General features: G+C 46.0%; 3 protein-coding genes across 3 annotated transcripts; 1 reads left to right on the top strand and 2 right to left on the bottom strand.

Annotated features, from left to right (window-relative positions):
- Positions 1 to 9,145, bottom strand: sdhdb (succinate dehydrogenase complex, subunit D, integral membrane protein b). The gene is made up of 4 exons (XM_030381458.1): positions 9,017 to 9,145; positions 8,470 to 8,580; positions 4,377 to 4,527; positions 1 to 997 (listed from the first exon to the last, which is right to left on the bottom strand). The coding sequence occupies exons 1-4, from the start codon at positions 9,063 to 9,065 to the stop codon at positions 832 to 834; spliced, it is 477 nt and encodes a 158-aa protein (XP_030237318.1). The 5' UTR covers positions 9,066 to 9,145; the 3' UTR covers positions 1 to 831.
- A 92-nt stretch (positions 9,146 to 9,237) lies between these two features.
- Positions 9,238 to 10,306, top strand: timm8b (translocase of inner mitochondrial membrane 8 homolog B (yeast)). The gene is made up of 2 exons (XM_030381460.1): positions 9,238 to 9,530; positions 9,850 to 10,306. The coding sequence occupies exons 1-2, from the start codon at positions 9,432 to 9,434 to the stop codon at positions 10,015 to 10,017; spliced, it is 267 nt and encodes an 88-aa protein (XP_030237320.1). The 5' UTR covers positions 9,238 to 9,431; the 3' UTR covers positions 10,018 to 10,306.
- il4i1 (interleukin 4 induced 1) lies at positions 10,180 to 14,173 on the bottom strand. Its single transcript, XM_030381457.1, has 8 exons — positions 13,806 to 14,173; positions 13,408 to 13,498; positions 12,933 to 13,147; positions 12,692 to 12,804; positions 12,228 to 12,429; positions 11,973 to 12,041; positions 11,730 to 11,866; positions 10,180 to 11,435 (listed from the first exon to the last, which is right to left on the bottom strand). The coding sequence occupies exons 1-8, from the start codon at positions 13,848 to 13,850 to the stop codon at positions 10,676 to 10,678; spliced, it is 1,632 nt and encodes a 543-aa protein (XP_030237317.1). The 5' UTR covers positions 13,851 to 14,173; the 3' UTR covers positions 10,180 to 10,675.
- Positions 14,174 to 15,374: the final 1,201 nt, after the last annotated feature.

The following is a 15,374-nucleotide window of genomic DNA, read 5'->3' on the forward strand; positions in this document are numbered from 1 at the left end:
TTCTAGATGGAACTTTAATCAGGTGAGACGTGAACAAGGTGGTACAGGGCAAGTCTCAATGGTGCGTAGGTCTGAAAGGACAGACCCAAGTAAACATGACAGTTTACCTCCATGCAGCCTAATTAGCCAAATCTTACAAGCTCAGCTTGCATGACTTAAACTGTTCCAACATCATAGCATTTACAGAGTTATGAGCAATTACATTTGTTCCAAAAATGTTGTACACACATTAAGGGCTATGAATCTTCAACAGTCAAAGAAAAGTACAATATTATTTATTTTATTTGCGACATTAATTATAAGGGAGTGTGAAGTCCACATCATGGCAGAAAAGTTTCTAGAATTACTGTCAGAGCAGCATTAGCATACGTCAGGACAGAGAAACAATGTCAAGCAGAGCAGACTATGAAGCACTTGAGTGGCGTATGGTCACCCAGTCTTTAGGTCACCTTTGTGCGGATGAGAGGTTCATCTCATGCTTAATGCTCACTTTTACCACGCTGTCTCTTTAATCCCAAAAGTGCCGCATCAAGAAGGTTGTCTAATGCATTGTGGAGGAAACGTCATTTCTTAACAACTTTCAATTCAGTGCCTACCTATGCAGGAGCAAAGCAACGAAGACAAGAAATCACCTGAATGCAGAGACCATTAATTACACACACACTGCTGAATCGCTGTAGGGTGATGGTCAGAAATGATATATTTATAAACTATTTAAATAGAAACCCTTCCTTGAATGTTTTCCAATCAGCCCCACCACATCCAGGGAGCTCCTCAGAACCAGGCCCTGTCCTGGGCCACCCACCAACAGTCCTCAGTCCTGCTTTGGGATCACTTGCTCCAGAGCAGGGCCACGGCCTTGCAGATGCCCACGTCGTTGTAGTTGAAGTAGCAGAGGCCAGCGAAGGTGACAGTGGACAGGAGGAAGAGCCCCGCGTTGGCCATCTTGATCTTGGTGTCCCCGTGGACGTAGTCTGTCAGCACCTGGCCAATGCCCCTGGACCAACAGAAAACTCACTTTACAACGAGATAAGGAAACTATGTAGCCGGGAGTTCTTAAGTTGACCTACTTCTCGCCAACCATTAAATTTGATCAAGGCAAAAACAGGTGACTAATCAGTTCCATTGTTATTCCTTCAAATATAAAAATTTAAAATATTACACCTCCAATGCATGCAGCAATCAGACCCAGGCGAACAAACATGGCGACTCAAAAGTCGAGTCTCCCTCCACCCACACCAGGTCACAGCAGGTATCGTGTTGGATAAAGTAGTTCAACCAGCAACGACAACGCATTCAAGGGAGCTGAAAGGCACAGTCGTAACATTTGAAGCTTGTGCCTTAAAATTACTTTCCCATAACTGTAGCTGATCTATAGTGGGTTCAATAAAGTTATCAATAAAATCCCATTCCATGTGATCCATCCTACACATTATAAATGTAATGGCTGGCCAGCTCTGCAGCACCCTCGATATTATGAGGGGTCTCTAGTGTGGGACCCCCCATACTACTGAGAGTCAGTAGTATGGGGGGGTCCCACACTAGAGGCCCCCCATACTACTGATCCTATATAGTATGGGAGGGTCCCACACTAGAGACTAGGGGTGTGCCAAAAAATCGATTCATCTAAGAATCGCGATTCTCATTTACTACGATTCAGAGTTTCAGATATAAAATGGCCCAAAATAGATTAAAAAAAAATAAAACAAATCCTCAGGCTGTCTGCCTCCGTTTTGTACACGGGACGTCTTGACGTCACCACGCAGCCGGTTCTGGAACAAACGCATGCGCGGTAAGCACCAAAAAAAAGGAGGAGACTACAAAATGGAGGAAAGAGAGATTTCACCGGCCCGTCCTCGTTGAAGGCAAAGATTTGGACTCATTGTTTTTTACCGAATGCCCGGATCGTTTTGAATCGAAAATCTATGTTAAATCGAATCGTAGCCCCAAAAATCGGAATCGAATCGTGAGATAGTAAAAGATTCCCACCCCTACTACAGACCCCTCATACTACTGATCCTCAATAGTATGGGAGGGTCCCACACTAGAGGCCCCTCATACTACTGATCCTCAATAGTATGGGAGGGTCCCACACTAGAGGCCCCTCATAGTACTGATCCTATATAGTATGGGAGGGTCCCACACTAGAGGCCCCTCATACTACTGATCCTCAATAGTATGGGAGGGTACCACACTAGAGGCCCCTCATACTACTGATCCTCAATAGTATGGGAGGGTCCCACACTAGAGGCCCCTCATACTACTGATCCTATATAGTATGGGAGGGTCCCACACTAGAGGCCCCTCATACTACTGATCCTCAATAGTATGGGAGGGTCCCACACTAGAGACCCCTCATACTACTGATCCTCAATAGTATGGGAGGGTCCCACACTAGAGGCCCCTCATACTACTGATCCTATATAGTATGGGAGGGTCCCACACTAGAGACCCCTCATACTACTGATCCTCAATAGTATGGGAGGGTCCCACACTAGAGGCCCCTCATACTACTGATCCTATATAGTATGGGAGGGTCCCACACTAGAGGCCCCTCATACTACTGATCCTATATAGTATGGGAGGGTCCCACACTAGAGACCCCTCCCACTCACTCCAGCTGAGCTAGTTGAGTCACAGTTGCCCCTTTCACACCGCCGCAAAATCGGGGCCGGTTCCGGGCCAGTTCGGAGCTAGGGCCAGGGCTTTGGTTTCACACCGCCAAAGAACCGGCTCCGGCCCCTAAAAACCGGTTCAACTCTGGCCCCACTTTAGAGCTGGGCTAGAACTAGAACCGCTTTTACGCCGGGGGCAGGGGGCGGAGTTATCCGTACCTTCATAAACAGGAAGACCAACGAAGACCGGCATTTTTTAAAACACCGAAGTAAACAATGGACGTGAATCCGTGTATGGTTCTTTTTTGTTTTTTCTGATTTTGTTTTAAATCGGAATATTCAAAGAACGAACCATACCCGGATTGAATCGAAGACGAAATTGTTGTGTTTGAAACTGGCGCGAGGGTTCTTCTGCGCGCCTATCGTGTGGTGGTTCAACGCGTCAACGCGCCAACGCAGCTAGATGAGTCCATGTCCATGCAAGTGAACGGAGCGTTCCCTTTTCGTCATAACTATCAAACCAAACATCCGTCACATTCACCGAGCGAACATTATGAAAGTAAAATGCACATTTCTCGCTAAAAATGTTTCCATAAACGCATTTCATGGCGTAACTATGTTACTATTTCCACCCAGAATAAAGAAAGATGTCGGCCGTATGCTTCTGTCCAAGCTCACTAGCCGAGACGTTTGCAGTGACGTCATGACGTTGCTCACGCCGGCTCCATGGCTGGCTCTGGCCGGTGTGAAACCAACCGGTTCTTAACTGGGGTAAGGCTGGAACCAGTTTGGAACTGGCCCTAGCACCAGCCCGGAACTGGCTCTCGGTTCTTTTTGGTGTGAAAGCGGCAAGTGTGGCCAGAACAACGTTATTGATTATATGTTCTGAGACTAACTGGGCGGGGCTCAATCTTACTGATTGCCTCTCGTTAAAGTCAGACAGACTCTCGAAGGACAGCACTAGCCAGGAACTCCGTAATACCTAAAGGGTCCTCTGGAATACCACCACCTAATGAGGAATTATCCCCACATGTGACTTGGATTTGGTGGCTGATGCCTGTGATGCCTCTTGCACTTTGCTGGGATTGATGACTGAGTGTTGCGCTGTGACGCTAAGCTAAAGCCACACTCTCACATTGGAGAATTTAGAAGATTAGCAAGAAAATGTGTAATTTCTTGCTTCCACTTTCCACAACCCTGAATGCCACAAATACCTCCACATCAAGCCGTGCAATAAGGTCCAGTCTCAGTGAAACAAGACAGCGGATAACCCTGGGACCTCCCTGGACAGCCCCACACACATAACGGAACAACAAAGACGTACGTGTGACTTAAAGGTTACACTCGTTCAACTCTGGGATTTCTACTATTTAACAACATCTTCAACCCTAACAATTGAGCCCACATCGTCCATTAGTGATCACCAAATGAGCATGTCATAACATCATAAACATTCAGAGACTCCTTCACCGACTCCGAGACCCGGTCCACTTCCAGTCTCCCTCACTGACTCTGAGACCCGGTCTACCTCCAGTCAGAGACTCCCTCACTGACTCCGAGACCCGGTCCACCTCCAGTCTCCCTCACTGACTCTGAGACCCGGTCCACCTCCAGTCCGGACTAATGTAATGACTCCTATTCTGGGCTGTCAGAGGTTTGAGGCAGAACTCTGCTGCCCAGGTTCTCTGCTGTACCAAACCCTGACAGCCTCACCCCAGTCCACACACACACACGCACACGCACACGCACACACACACACACCAGTGTCCGTGCAGGGTGAGGGCAGCAGCCAGGGAGTAGTCCACCACGGCTCCAGGGAGGAAGTAGCCGGCGGGCAGCAGGGCCAGCAGCCAGAGGCTCACCACCCGCTCGCCGGTCCAGTGAAGAGAGGCTGCGGTGGAGCCCGAAGCAGCTGTACAACAGGGGGAGAGGAGCGGATGGGTGGGTTACCATAGAATAAAATGCCTTATAGGAGCTAAATAGAGACCACAGATGCAGACAGGGATTCACGGATAGTGGTTTGGTTTGACAAAGACTTTGGGTTGACACAAAGACTATAGTCTTTATGTCAACATGTGTTTTTTGAGCCGCTTGATGGTTTCCGGTCTCTGAGAAAAAGCTCCACTCACTCTGATCACCAACGGCATGGGCATCTGATCATGACAAACCCCCATTGATGAAGACAACATAGAGCATTTGACTTGAAATAAATATGAATGATGCATTTTAGCGTATAGAGGAATTGGTCTACCTTCACCGTAGAAGAACAGTGAAAAGGCATCTTCTCCACTGATGGAGTCATTTCACCAGCTTGTTTTAGATCCATCGCTCTTAGTTGTACATCCCTCATAAGCTCAACTAGGTCCCCTTACAAATGGTTAGTAGCTTATGAAAGGCCTATTAGAATGTGCTGTAGCCATCTTCTCCACAGGTAGTGCTGTCTGCTGAGATGTTGACCAACTGAAATGGCGAGTAGAGGCTAGGGCTGCTCGATTATGGAAAAAAATTATAATAACGATTATTTTGGTCAATATTGAAATCACGATTAATCAAACGATTATTTTTGAGTTTGAAAACATGATGTATTTACTCAACATTTCTATCCCAAATATACTTTGTAACTGAGAACTTTGAGAATTTCACCTTAAAAATGTACACAAAATGGTCAAAAAGAAGATGTTCAAATCTGAAATAATGAACATATATGTATCAAGCTGAAATCGAAATTCGATTAACCGCCCAGCCCTAATAGAGGCCCAGGGCTAGAAAGAGAAAGAACCCTCACAGACAGTTCGGTTCTGGTGCAGGCAATGTTCATTTCCTGTATACACCAGGGGTCTCATTTGCAACCGTTGCGTACGCACAAAACAGGGCTGAGAGTGGCGTACATGACTTTCCACGCCAAGGTTGTGATCTATAAAATCGAACTTGACGGGAGAATGTGCGCAGCCCTAAGCAAACTCTGACCCATGCGTACGCATGGTTTGGAGGAAAAGGAGAATTGGCGACACAGATAGTGTGGTGGTGAACTGAAGTCAGACAGAAGAAATGTAGAGAAGAACGATTATGTTTTATCATCGCCCTTCATAAATTGAATTTCAACCCGTATCATGCGTTAAATCGATGTAAGCAGAATAATTTAAGTCACCTGCGTTATTTCTCAGTTATAACTCCAGAAACATCTCCTTAGAATCTAAATGAAAATTCAAAATGAAAATTCTCTATATTTAATCCCGTCAATCCATACTGTCCACTGACGGCGCGACTGCATGGAATAAAGCATCTGTCTAACATGTGTCAATAATATAATATTTTTATGTGACACTGTAAACGCATAATCAAATGTCAATTAAATCCCAAATGTCGAAATCCAAGCCTACATACTCCTCATCACAATCGTTATATTATTGTCCGTTCCTCTTGATGCTTTTCATGACAAATCAGGCATTAAGAAGGGGTTATATTCAAGAACATTTTACGCGGGTGATTACAAACTGATTATCCAAGGTGTTCTCGGTCAGTCTTATTACTGTAACCCTATAAATACAGCAGTGAGTCCCGTGCATAATGCTGCACCATGGCACTGCTGGAGGACCATGCAAATGGCAGGATTCGGAGGGAGAGGGTCTTCAGGGACCATAACGATTTATTGGTACATAAAAACCTTTATGTCAGACCACTTCTTTTTTAATTCTGGGACTGTGCGCTCCGTGCCACTGACAGAGTTTACTGCTGCAGCAACATGTTGCTATTCACTCTGCTTTTTGTTGTTAGTGATCCCAATCCCGTGATGGCCTAACAAAACTACTTTTGGGGCCTCCACCTCACCCACAAGTGTCTCCACTTCAACCTCACTTTTTTGCTTTTCTCAGTCCTTCTGGCATTCTTTCCGACAAGACATAATATTTCAATCCGAGTCTGTTTTAGATGCAAATCGCGTTCATGAGGTTGTTTGCATTGACCATTTTTGGTTAAAAAGGGGCGTGTACAGGGCGGAACGTGAAGCTGAGCACACATGTAGCAGGGCTCCAGACTAACTTTTTCCTTGGGTGCACTGGTGCGCCTAAATTTTTAATTTGGGTGCACCAGCACGTATTTATGGTGCACCCAGGTTTTGAGTTGTTGGGGGGGGGGGGGAGTTGGACCGTGCCTGCCTTGCGCTGAGTTGTTGACGGGGGGGGGGGGGGGGGGGGGGGGGGGGGGGCAACCGGGCAGCTGCACCGGTTGCACCGTCGATATTTACGGCATTGATTAATAATATTTTGACCATTAAATAAATGCCTTAAATAAATGACGAATCTGTACCCCTCATAAAGAATATCGTCAGACAATGCCAAGGGATCGGTTCTGTCCCGAAAAACCCTCTGTCTCCGGAGAGACGCGTGTACGATAAGTGCACCGAGGTCCATGGGAACACCCACAAATGGTGACGCCATTATCGGAGGAGGGGCTAGGAAGCTGCGCACGCCGATATAAGTAGCCGATCTCCGGGTAGACTCGCTGAAAAGCTGCTCCCGACCAGGTTTGGTTGCGAGCGTAAGTCACCAATGGTGATACAGCGACGCTTAAAGAGATCGACTTTCATGGTACAGCTAACCCAGGCTTTCAGCTCAACATACCTCGCTAACCCTTTATTCGAGCTTCGCAGTACAGGCCCCTGGATTGGGCTTTGCGGGTTTGTTTACCGGCGTTGCTATTGTTACCGGTCTTGCGTGTTCCAACGGCTTATTAGGTATCTAATAAATCGCTGTCTAATCAATACTTCATTCACTGCCTCTCCCGTGGTCATTGCAATATTATGAATAGACTGCTCTGTAAAAAAAAAAAAATACTAATAATTATACCAGATAAATTTTCAGTCGCACCGGTGCGCCCAAATGAAATATTTGGTCGCACTACCCCGAATTCTAGGCGCATGTGCGCCCAAATTAGGCGCACTCTGGAGCCCTGTGTAGGCACTCTGTGATTTATAAAGCAGAGATTGCTTAGAGGTGTGCGTACGCAGGTTTTTATAAGTCTGAATATTTTTTGCCGCACGCAAAACTTGGCTTTGGGCGTACGTACACTTTTAGTAACGATCCCACGCACAATTTTATAAATGAGACCCCAGGTATGAGTGTGATTGGCCGTGTGAGTGTGCGTGTCTACCTAGATGTATGACGGATAGATGAGCAACGTTTGCTGAAGTCCGCTGGGTAGGCTGGTGGACTGATCTATCCAGCACACACCTAGGTGGACACGCCCACTTGTGATGTCAGAAGAGTTCGATTTCAAAACGGCTTGTAACGGCTAATCACACACACACACACCTAGTGGTATAATATGTCACCTTTAAAATGCAGTCTGACAGATGCGTGTACTCTGAAATGTAAACTACTCAGCGGCGTGCTTCCTTTCAAGCCCAACCTACTGGGCCAGCCAAAGTTCAAAACCTAGCCATCAATAATCTTCAGCGATAATGTTACCTTGAATTTTTGTCTGTGAGAGGAGGGAGGTAAATACTAATCATTCCCTGCATGTTTCTATGCAATCCTAAAGATTGTATTGTTTGTTAAAAAACAACATAAACGGCTCAAATAAGTTAACCAAACTGAAGTCTAAAAGCTTTATATTCACGGAAAAGCAAGAATTTTGCATCACTTAATTAACCCAGAAGATGTTTCCCTACTGGTAGGTATTCATTTAGGAATGCGACCCCAAGAAGAATGAGATTTCAATAAAAGGGAACACATGTTGCCCAATTTAGTACCGACCTACCTAATTAGTCTTGTTTGCAGTTCATCGCAGCAAAGCTGCATAGACCGTAGAGATCCACAGGTTTTTCAAACTTGGATTCTGATAGGACTGTACTCACCATCAAGGTTCTGCGATGCATGAATCCTTGCCGACAGAAGGTAAGGGCTCTCTTGGTCCTTGAGTGGGAGGGCCAGGGGCCTGCCCAGCAGGGTGCTGCGGTAGAAGAGGGCTGAGGACAGAGCATAGGAGGCGCTCAACAGGGTAATGCCTTTCCTCAAAGCTCAGAGGACGCCACCATCACACACCTCAATCACTGAGCAACATGAGCATTATGTTATTAGCTCATTATACTACAATGAGCTTTATTCCTTATACAGCAATAAGCATTATGTTATGTCTCCCTTTAGGAATCATCTAGCCAGCTCATCTCAATACGAACTAACGCTAGTCCCTATAGTGAGGTTGTTCATATAAGAGAGAAACATCCCTGAAACAGCCTGCTGGTCCTAGCACCTTCATAACATGCACACCAAATGAGACATAGATTGACTCGTAACGAGGCACGGTGTTTTAAATAACTTCCTCTTTTAAACAAGTACATAAGCCATCGGTCGTCAGCTGGTACCCATGAAGCCAATAAACACATCAAACTAAACAACACTTACGTTTTACTCCTCTGTGGCAGACAGAACTCAACCTGAAAACAGCCGCCATGACGATCAGTCAATCAAGGTCAGCGCACTGAACCGGAAGTAGTGTTCAACGTCCCGGGATTCAGGATGTAACGTTACACTGCTTGCCTTTATAATAGCGTAAACGCACATAATTAGGGTGATCGAATCTGATCAATCACAGTTGAGCTTGGAAACGTAAATATGTTAATAATATAGGAATTAACAAAGGATAATTTACAGTTCGCTCAATGTTGACAGTTGAGATATGTTTGTAGATCCGCGTAGTTCACTGCGTCAGCGAGTACTTCCGGTCCACAAGGTCGTCCGCTAACAGCCTCACCGTTGGAGTGTGTCTTGATACTGGGAACCTGAATTACTTCACATACCGACCGGACACCTCCACACGATGGACAGCTACGATCATAACTCATCGGAGAAGGCAGAGGCGGCGGAGCTGCAGCGTATGATCGCCATCGAGCAGCAGAAAGCCCAGTTTCAGGCTCAGGTAAACCCGCCTCCATCTTTAACAGGGCTAGCCGCATGTAGTAAGCCCGCCTCCGTCTTTAAACAGGCAAGACAATGCCCTCAAACAAAACACAATTTAAAAAAACTTTAGGGGTCGAACGGAGCCAAACAGATTGCAGCTTTAAGGGTGCCGTAATATAAAGCGATTGCAATGTGTCTTGACCCTTTTTTGAAGGAAGACGTCGTGAATTGCTGTCCATTCTAAATAACGGGGCTGTTCATTCTTATTAATGGTGCTCTTCATTGTTATTATTTGTGCTCTTCATTCTTATTAATGGTGCTGTTCGCATTGGTTGCAGGTGCACAACTTCACAGACGTCTGCTGGGACAAGTGTATAGACAGCCCCGGCTCGAAGCTGGACAGCCGGACGGAGACTTGCCTGGTGAACTGTGTTGAGCGCTTCATCGACACCACTCTGACCATCACCAACCGCTTCACACAGATGGTTCAGAAGGGGGCTCATTGAGCATGCCAAGGACGCAACCTCTTTCTGTTAATTCAAGAGAAAAGGGTGTCTAGGACCCTGTAATGGGATGGAAAGCTGGACATGCACTCAATATGCCTGGAACCTCGGAGAAGATGATGTGGATCATATCTCCCGATGGAAAGAAGAGTCCCCCACACTGTGCATTGTTTAATGTGTCTTTATGTTGTACATTCTGCTGACATTTTACCTTAAAATCTACAACTGTCAAAGTGTCCCCTTGTATTCCCTATGTATTAAGGCCTTTATTAAACATTAACACTGATTACCACCCAGGGTTTTTTCTCCTGTCAGCCATGTTACAATATACACCACATTACCAAACTGCTCCACTGTTGTACCGCCCATACCTTCTATCTCCCCTCACAGGGGCTGAGTAGACATTTAGGTTCTCCCCTTTACCATAAATACATTGAAATGCTCCACGTGAAACAGAATTATTAACTTCTGAGTAACTCAATGAAATGAACAATTAATATTTAATGGGGACAGGCGTCACATCAGCGTTACTGAGTCTTTTGATTATGATGATCTAATTAAGACTTTTATAAAATACATTAAAACATGAAGGCACTTTGCTGAAAAGAGTGGTGGAGATCCAGGTTCTGAATCCTAAATGTTGTAGCCGTTAGCCCGGTGGCTAAAGAGTTTGTTGGTTGATGTTGTGCGCGGCCCTGAGGGCAGACTTCATGGCGGTCTCGATCCAGCCGTGGGGGACGGCCGTGTGCTCGCCTGCGAAGTGCACGCGCCCCTCGCTCTGGAAGAGCTCAGCGGCGTAGTCCACCTGCTGGTAAGGCGTGTACAGGGCGAAGGCCCCCAGGCTGTAGGGGTCCAGGCCCCACTTCTTCACCAGGCCCCCGGTCCACAGCGGCCGGATGTCCTCCCCGTGGATCCTCACCAGGTCGTCCAGAACCAGCGCCATCACCTCCGCCTCCGCCACGCCCTGGAACAAGGTGGAGTCGTCGGAGCAGGTGTAGGACGCCAGCAGGGCGCCGGCGGCCGTGCCGGGGAAGCCGTGGCTGGGGTAGTAGATGAAGCGGGAGGGCCGGTCGGTCACGCTCTTCCCGCCCCGGATGCCCTCCGACTCCCAGAAGCGACGGCTGAAGCTGAGCACCACCTTGGTGGAGCTGGTGTAGTGCACCGAGCGCAGCGCCTCCATCTTGTGGGAGGAGAGCGGGGGCAGGAAGTCGATGAAGAGCGCAGCCTTGGCCGTGGCGGTCACCAGCACGTAGTCCGTGGTCAGGCTGGCCAGGGCGGAGCCGTCCTGGTACGACACCGTCACGCTGCCCCCGGCCGATTGGTCGATGAGCTTGACCTTGGCGTTGAGGTGAAGGGTGGCGTTCAACAGCTGGTAGAAGGTATTGGGGAGGTTGTCAAAACCATTGGCCACCTCATAGTACCTGAAGAACAGACCATTTCACATCAATTTAGATTTAGATTTGTATTAGCAACTGCAATGACAAAACCGGACTATGCTAATAGCCTAACTCTGATCCCTAAGGAGCTTCATGAGCAGCCCACCATGCCTTCATCTACACAGAGTATAGTGAATGGTTCAAGTAAAGCAACTACTGTAAACTGTGAGCTGCATTTGCCGTAATCTGGGCAATTTTATACAATGCTTGAATACCGACTATTCCACGAATTGTTTGATCATGTAGCAGCATTCCCTGTGTTCTTGTCTTCTCCCTTACTCAACGTCGTCGTTGATGTCGGCCTGAACAAACAGCATCTCCGTCAGGGATGCGTAGAAGAGGCTGTTTTCATTCAGGATGTCCCCGATCATCCTCAGGGCACTGCGGCTCAGGTTCCCCTCCTTCACCAGGTACTCCTCGAAGAGGAGTCAAACCAGCCACTCAGGGACGCATTTTGTTTACGTCACACAGTGCTACGATTGTGACCTGAACACTCAGTAAATTAAATCATTTTCTCCTTACCTTAACAGAGTAGGAGTCGTACTTGTCAAGCATGGCACTACAGCCCATCATCTTTAGATCATCCCTCACCTGACAACAATAATGGTTTTAATCCTCTTTAAAAAAATAATAATAAATTGGTTACAATTGATCAAATATTGACACTAATTAAGTCATGGCTTAATAGACCTGTTACACTGCGGTGTCCTCGACTGATCTGGGACGGTTAGTTACAGCATAAGTGATGATGTCCTGATGTTGCTGGGGAGGACGTACCTTCCTCAGTGCCTGACTGAAGAGCTGGGAGGCAGACTTCCCCCTCTCCTCTCCCGATAGGTTGTAGTTGAGAATATCCGGGAGCTGCTCCACCACGTAGGTTTTCTGCAGGATGCCGTTGACTAGGTAATAGGTATTGATGTCTTCTTGAATGAAGTGGTTCAAGGAGATTGGCAGTTTGGCCACCAAGGAAAGCAGAATTCTGTGGAGCACATCACATGACTGTAACAACCTGATACCCATGCCGAGTTATTTTATTTTTCAAAGCCAAAGAATGGGGTTACACCTCAAGATTAATTAGAGACGCTTTTGATTCATGTCACTTGCTGGTAGAACACACTTGGGATTCATGTTAAACCAATAACTAACTTTATAAGTTAGTAGGAATTAGTTGATCCAGTCTGTGCAGAGTGAACTGAGATGAGCACACATTGGTTCGGCTCAGTTCTCTGCAGCGTACTTACCTGTGAAAGCTGGGGATCCTCATAGCACCAACCTCTGCATACCACCCCTCTGTTCGGTTTCTAAACGTCTCCACACGTCCACCAATGCGGTTACTGGCTTCCAATATGGTCACCTTGTTGCCAGAGGGCCAAAAAGTGAAACTCGTTAAAGATTAAACCTGATGTGGTATAACAAGTGTAAATAAATACTGCACAGTGCTACAGTAAAAATATATAATATTCATGTTTATTATTTTATTACCTTATGTCCTGCGTCTTGCAAAAACTTTGCAGCGGTCAGTCCAGCCATGCCTGCACCAATGATAGCTACGTGATGAGGAGTCTTTGTGGGAGTGAGACCCTTATCCACAATAGCAACAAGCTCACTGTAGTCTGCGTCTTGAAGGCACTCAACCAAAGGGTCCCCAATGCTCCCAGTGATGGCGAAAACAATGGCTCCCACTACAACCAGAGGAACTGCCAAGACAATTCAAACTAGTTATTCAGTTTAACGTGTAAATATTTGTACCCTGACCAACATCCACTTTTTCATTATCTTAAGAAGTATATTTTCTCCCAGTACATTCATAATGGTACAAAACAAACGTTTACATTTTTGTAATTATGCAGCCATATTCACCAAGTCACAATATGTGCAGTGAACATTGTTTTCTATGGGGATAATTCCACAAAGGCAGCAATTCAGATTAATTGATATTTGTTTTGTAAATACTTACATAGTTTGCACAGATGGGGGATCATCTTGAGCATGGAGGTCCAGGCCTTCTTTCTGCTATGGACACTGAGACCATCTGTAGGAAAGGAAACCTAAGGTACACAAGGTTATGTTTCAACTTGCCCCAGAGAGCAAAGGAAAAAGCAAAGCAAAGGAGTATAAAAGCTATTTAGTGGATTAAAAATATGTATACATATTCAACACTTCCTGCCTTCCTTTCATATACAATGCAAATGTAGGCATTGATGAGTACTACTTACAATTATGTTACGTGCAATTATATACCACTGATGAGTATTGTATACAAGTAGATCATTCACAGAAAAGGTGATGCTAACATAATAAATAACACTAATGGCGTTTGGTGACAACCTGTGTGCCTAAAGATGTTCAACTCACCGCTGGCAGAGGGAACGTCTGGAAAGTGGTCAAAGAGCTGGGCATGCTTCCACCGGTCCTTGCAGGTTCAGGTGGACTGGCCAGCACACATGGTGCATGGGTATAGGAAGGTTTAATGAGTCACCCCAGGTCCTCTCTGGAAATATGTTCCCACACCAGCTCCAGATGCAACCACTCTGAACAAATTAGATTAGTGAGCTTGTCGTATCCCCGGCATACCTCATTTCCGCTATCCTCTAATATCAGACCTTTTCTTCCCTTTTTTAAGCGTTGCCAAACAAAACATAGTGAGTTAAGTGGCTTAAAAGAATACTTGCCTTGACACAACAATGTTTAATGCTGTTAATCCTTAACACGACTAGATTAGGTTTGTAACCATGTCCTTAGTTCCTTGATATTTCAAATGATATTGATGGCTTTATTTGAAAAATGTCTACTTAATAAAAGGTTTAAACATGTTGTTTAAACATGTCCTGAATGTCTGATTCAGGAGATGTGATACTCATCTATCTCTTCCAGTCTCTAGATAGTGGCTAATCTAAAGCAGATAGACCCACACCATGAAACAACAAAAAGCAGAGTGGAAGTCTCTAATTTGTAACATCTCTGTATGGCCAGTTCTTTCCAAGAAAGACGTTATCACAGCATCCTGCGAGGACTGGTGTCATTCAACTTTTTTTCTGTGGGAAAACATTGCGATCATTGACCAGATTAGTCTTTCAAAGGAACTAAACTGTAGTTAATGTGTAACAGCACCCCCATCATCTTAAGGGGATTCTTAGCTATGGTCAGAAGTGTAATTTAAGATTGCTCGATGATAGACTGAATGAGTAAATTGAGAGAGAGAGAGAGAGAGAGAGAGAGAGAGAGAGAGAGAGAGAGAGAGAGAGAGAGAGAGAGAGAGAGAGAGAGAGAGAGAGAGAGAGAGAGAGAGAGAGAGAGAGAGAGAGAGAGAGAGAGACTATTTCAATGCAACATTGTATTGGTCATAATATTGTGGTCCTCCTAGTAGTCCTAGGACTATGCTTCCTTTCTTATCTCCTCCAGCACAGGTTTGGAGTCCAGTTTAACCTGTGACTGGACCATAGGGCACAATGGAGTCCAGTGTAACCTGTGACTGGACCTTAGGATACAGTTGACTCCAGTGTGATCTGTGACTGGACCTTAGGATACACTGGAGTCCAGTGTGATCTGTGACTGGACCTTATGATACACTGGAGTCCAGTGTGACCTGTGACTGGACTTTAGGATGCACTGGAGTCCAATAGTGTCAGCAAAGTGTAGAGCGAACTGTTCGCACGAGTACGAATTCCGCGTGAACCAGGTTCTTTGCCGGGGAAAATCCGAAAAATTCGCTTCCAACCAATGCAACAACATTGCATTGACTTTGTATGGAATTGCACCGCGCCTTAATTTTATACAAACATAATGGAAATACAAACACCTGCTGCGCTACCATTAACGGCGAGGCACCCGGGCTGAGTGGCGTGTGCGTGTGCGTATGCGTGTGCGTGCGTGTGCGTGCGTGTGTGTGTCAGTAGGATGAGCCTCAATGGATCAGCTGCCTTG

This window comes from Gadus morhua, chromosome 16 (assembly GCF_902167405.1).
Source record: "Gadus morhua chromosome 16, gadMor3.0, whole genome shotgun sequence".
NCBI lineage: Eukaryota > Metazoa > Chordata > Actinopteri > Gadiformes > Gadidae > Gadus > Gadus morhua.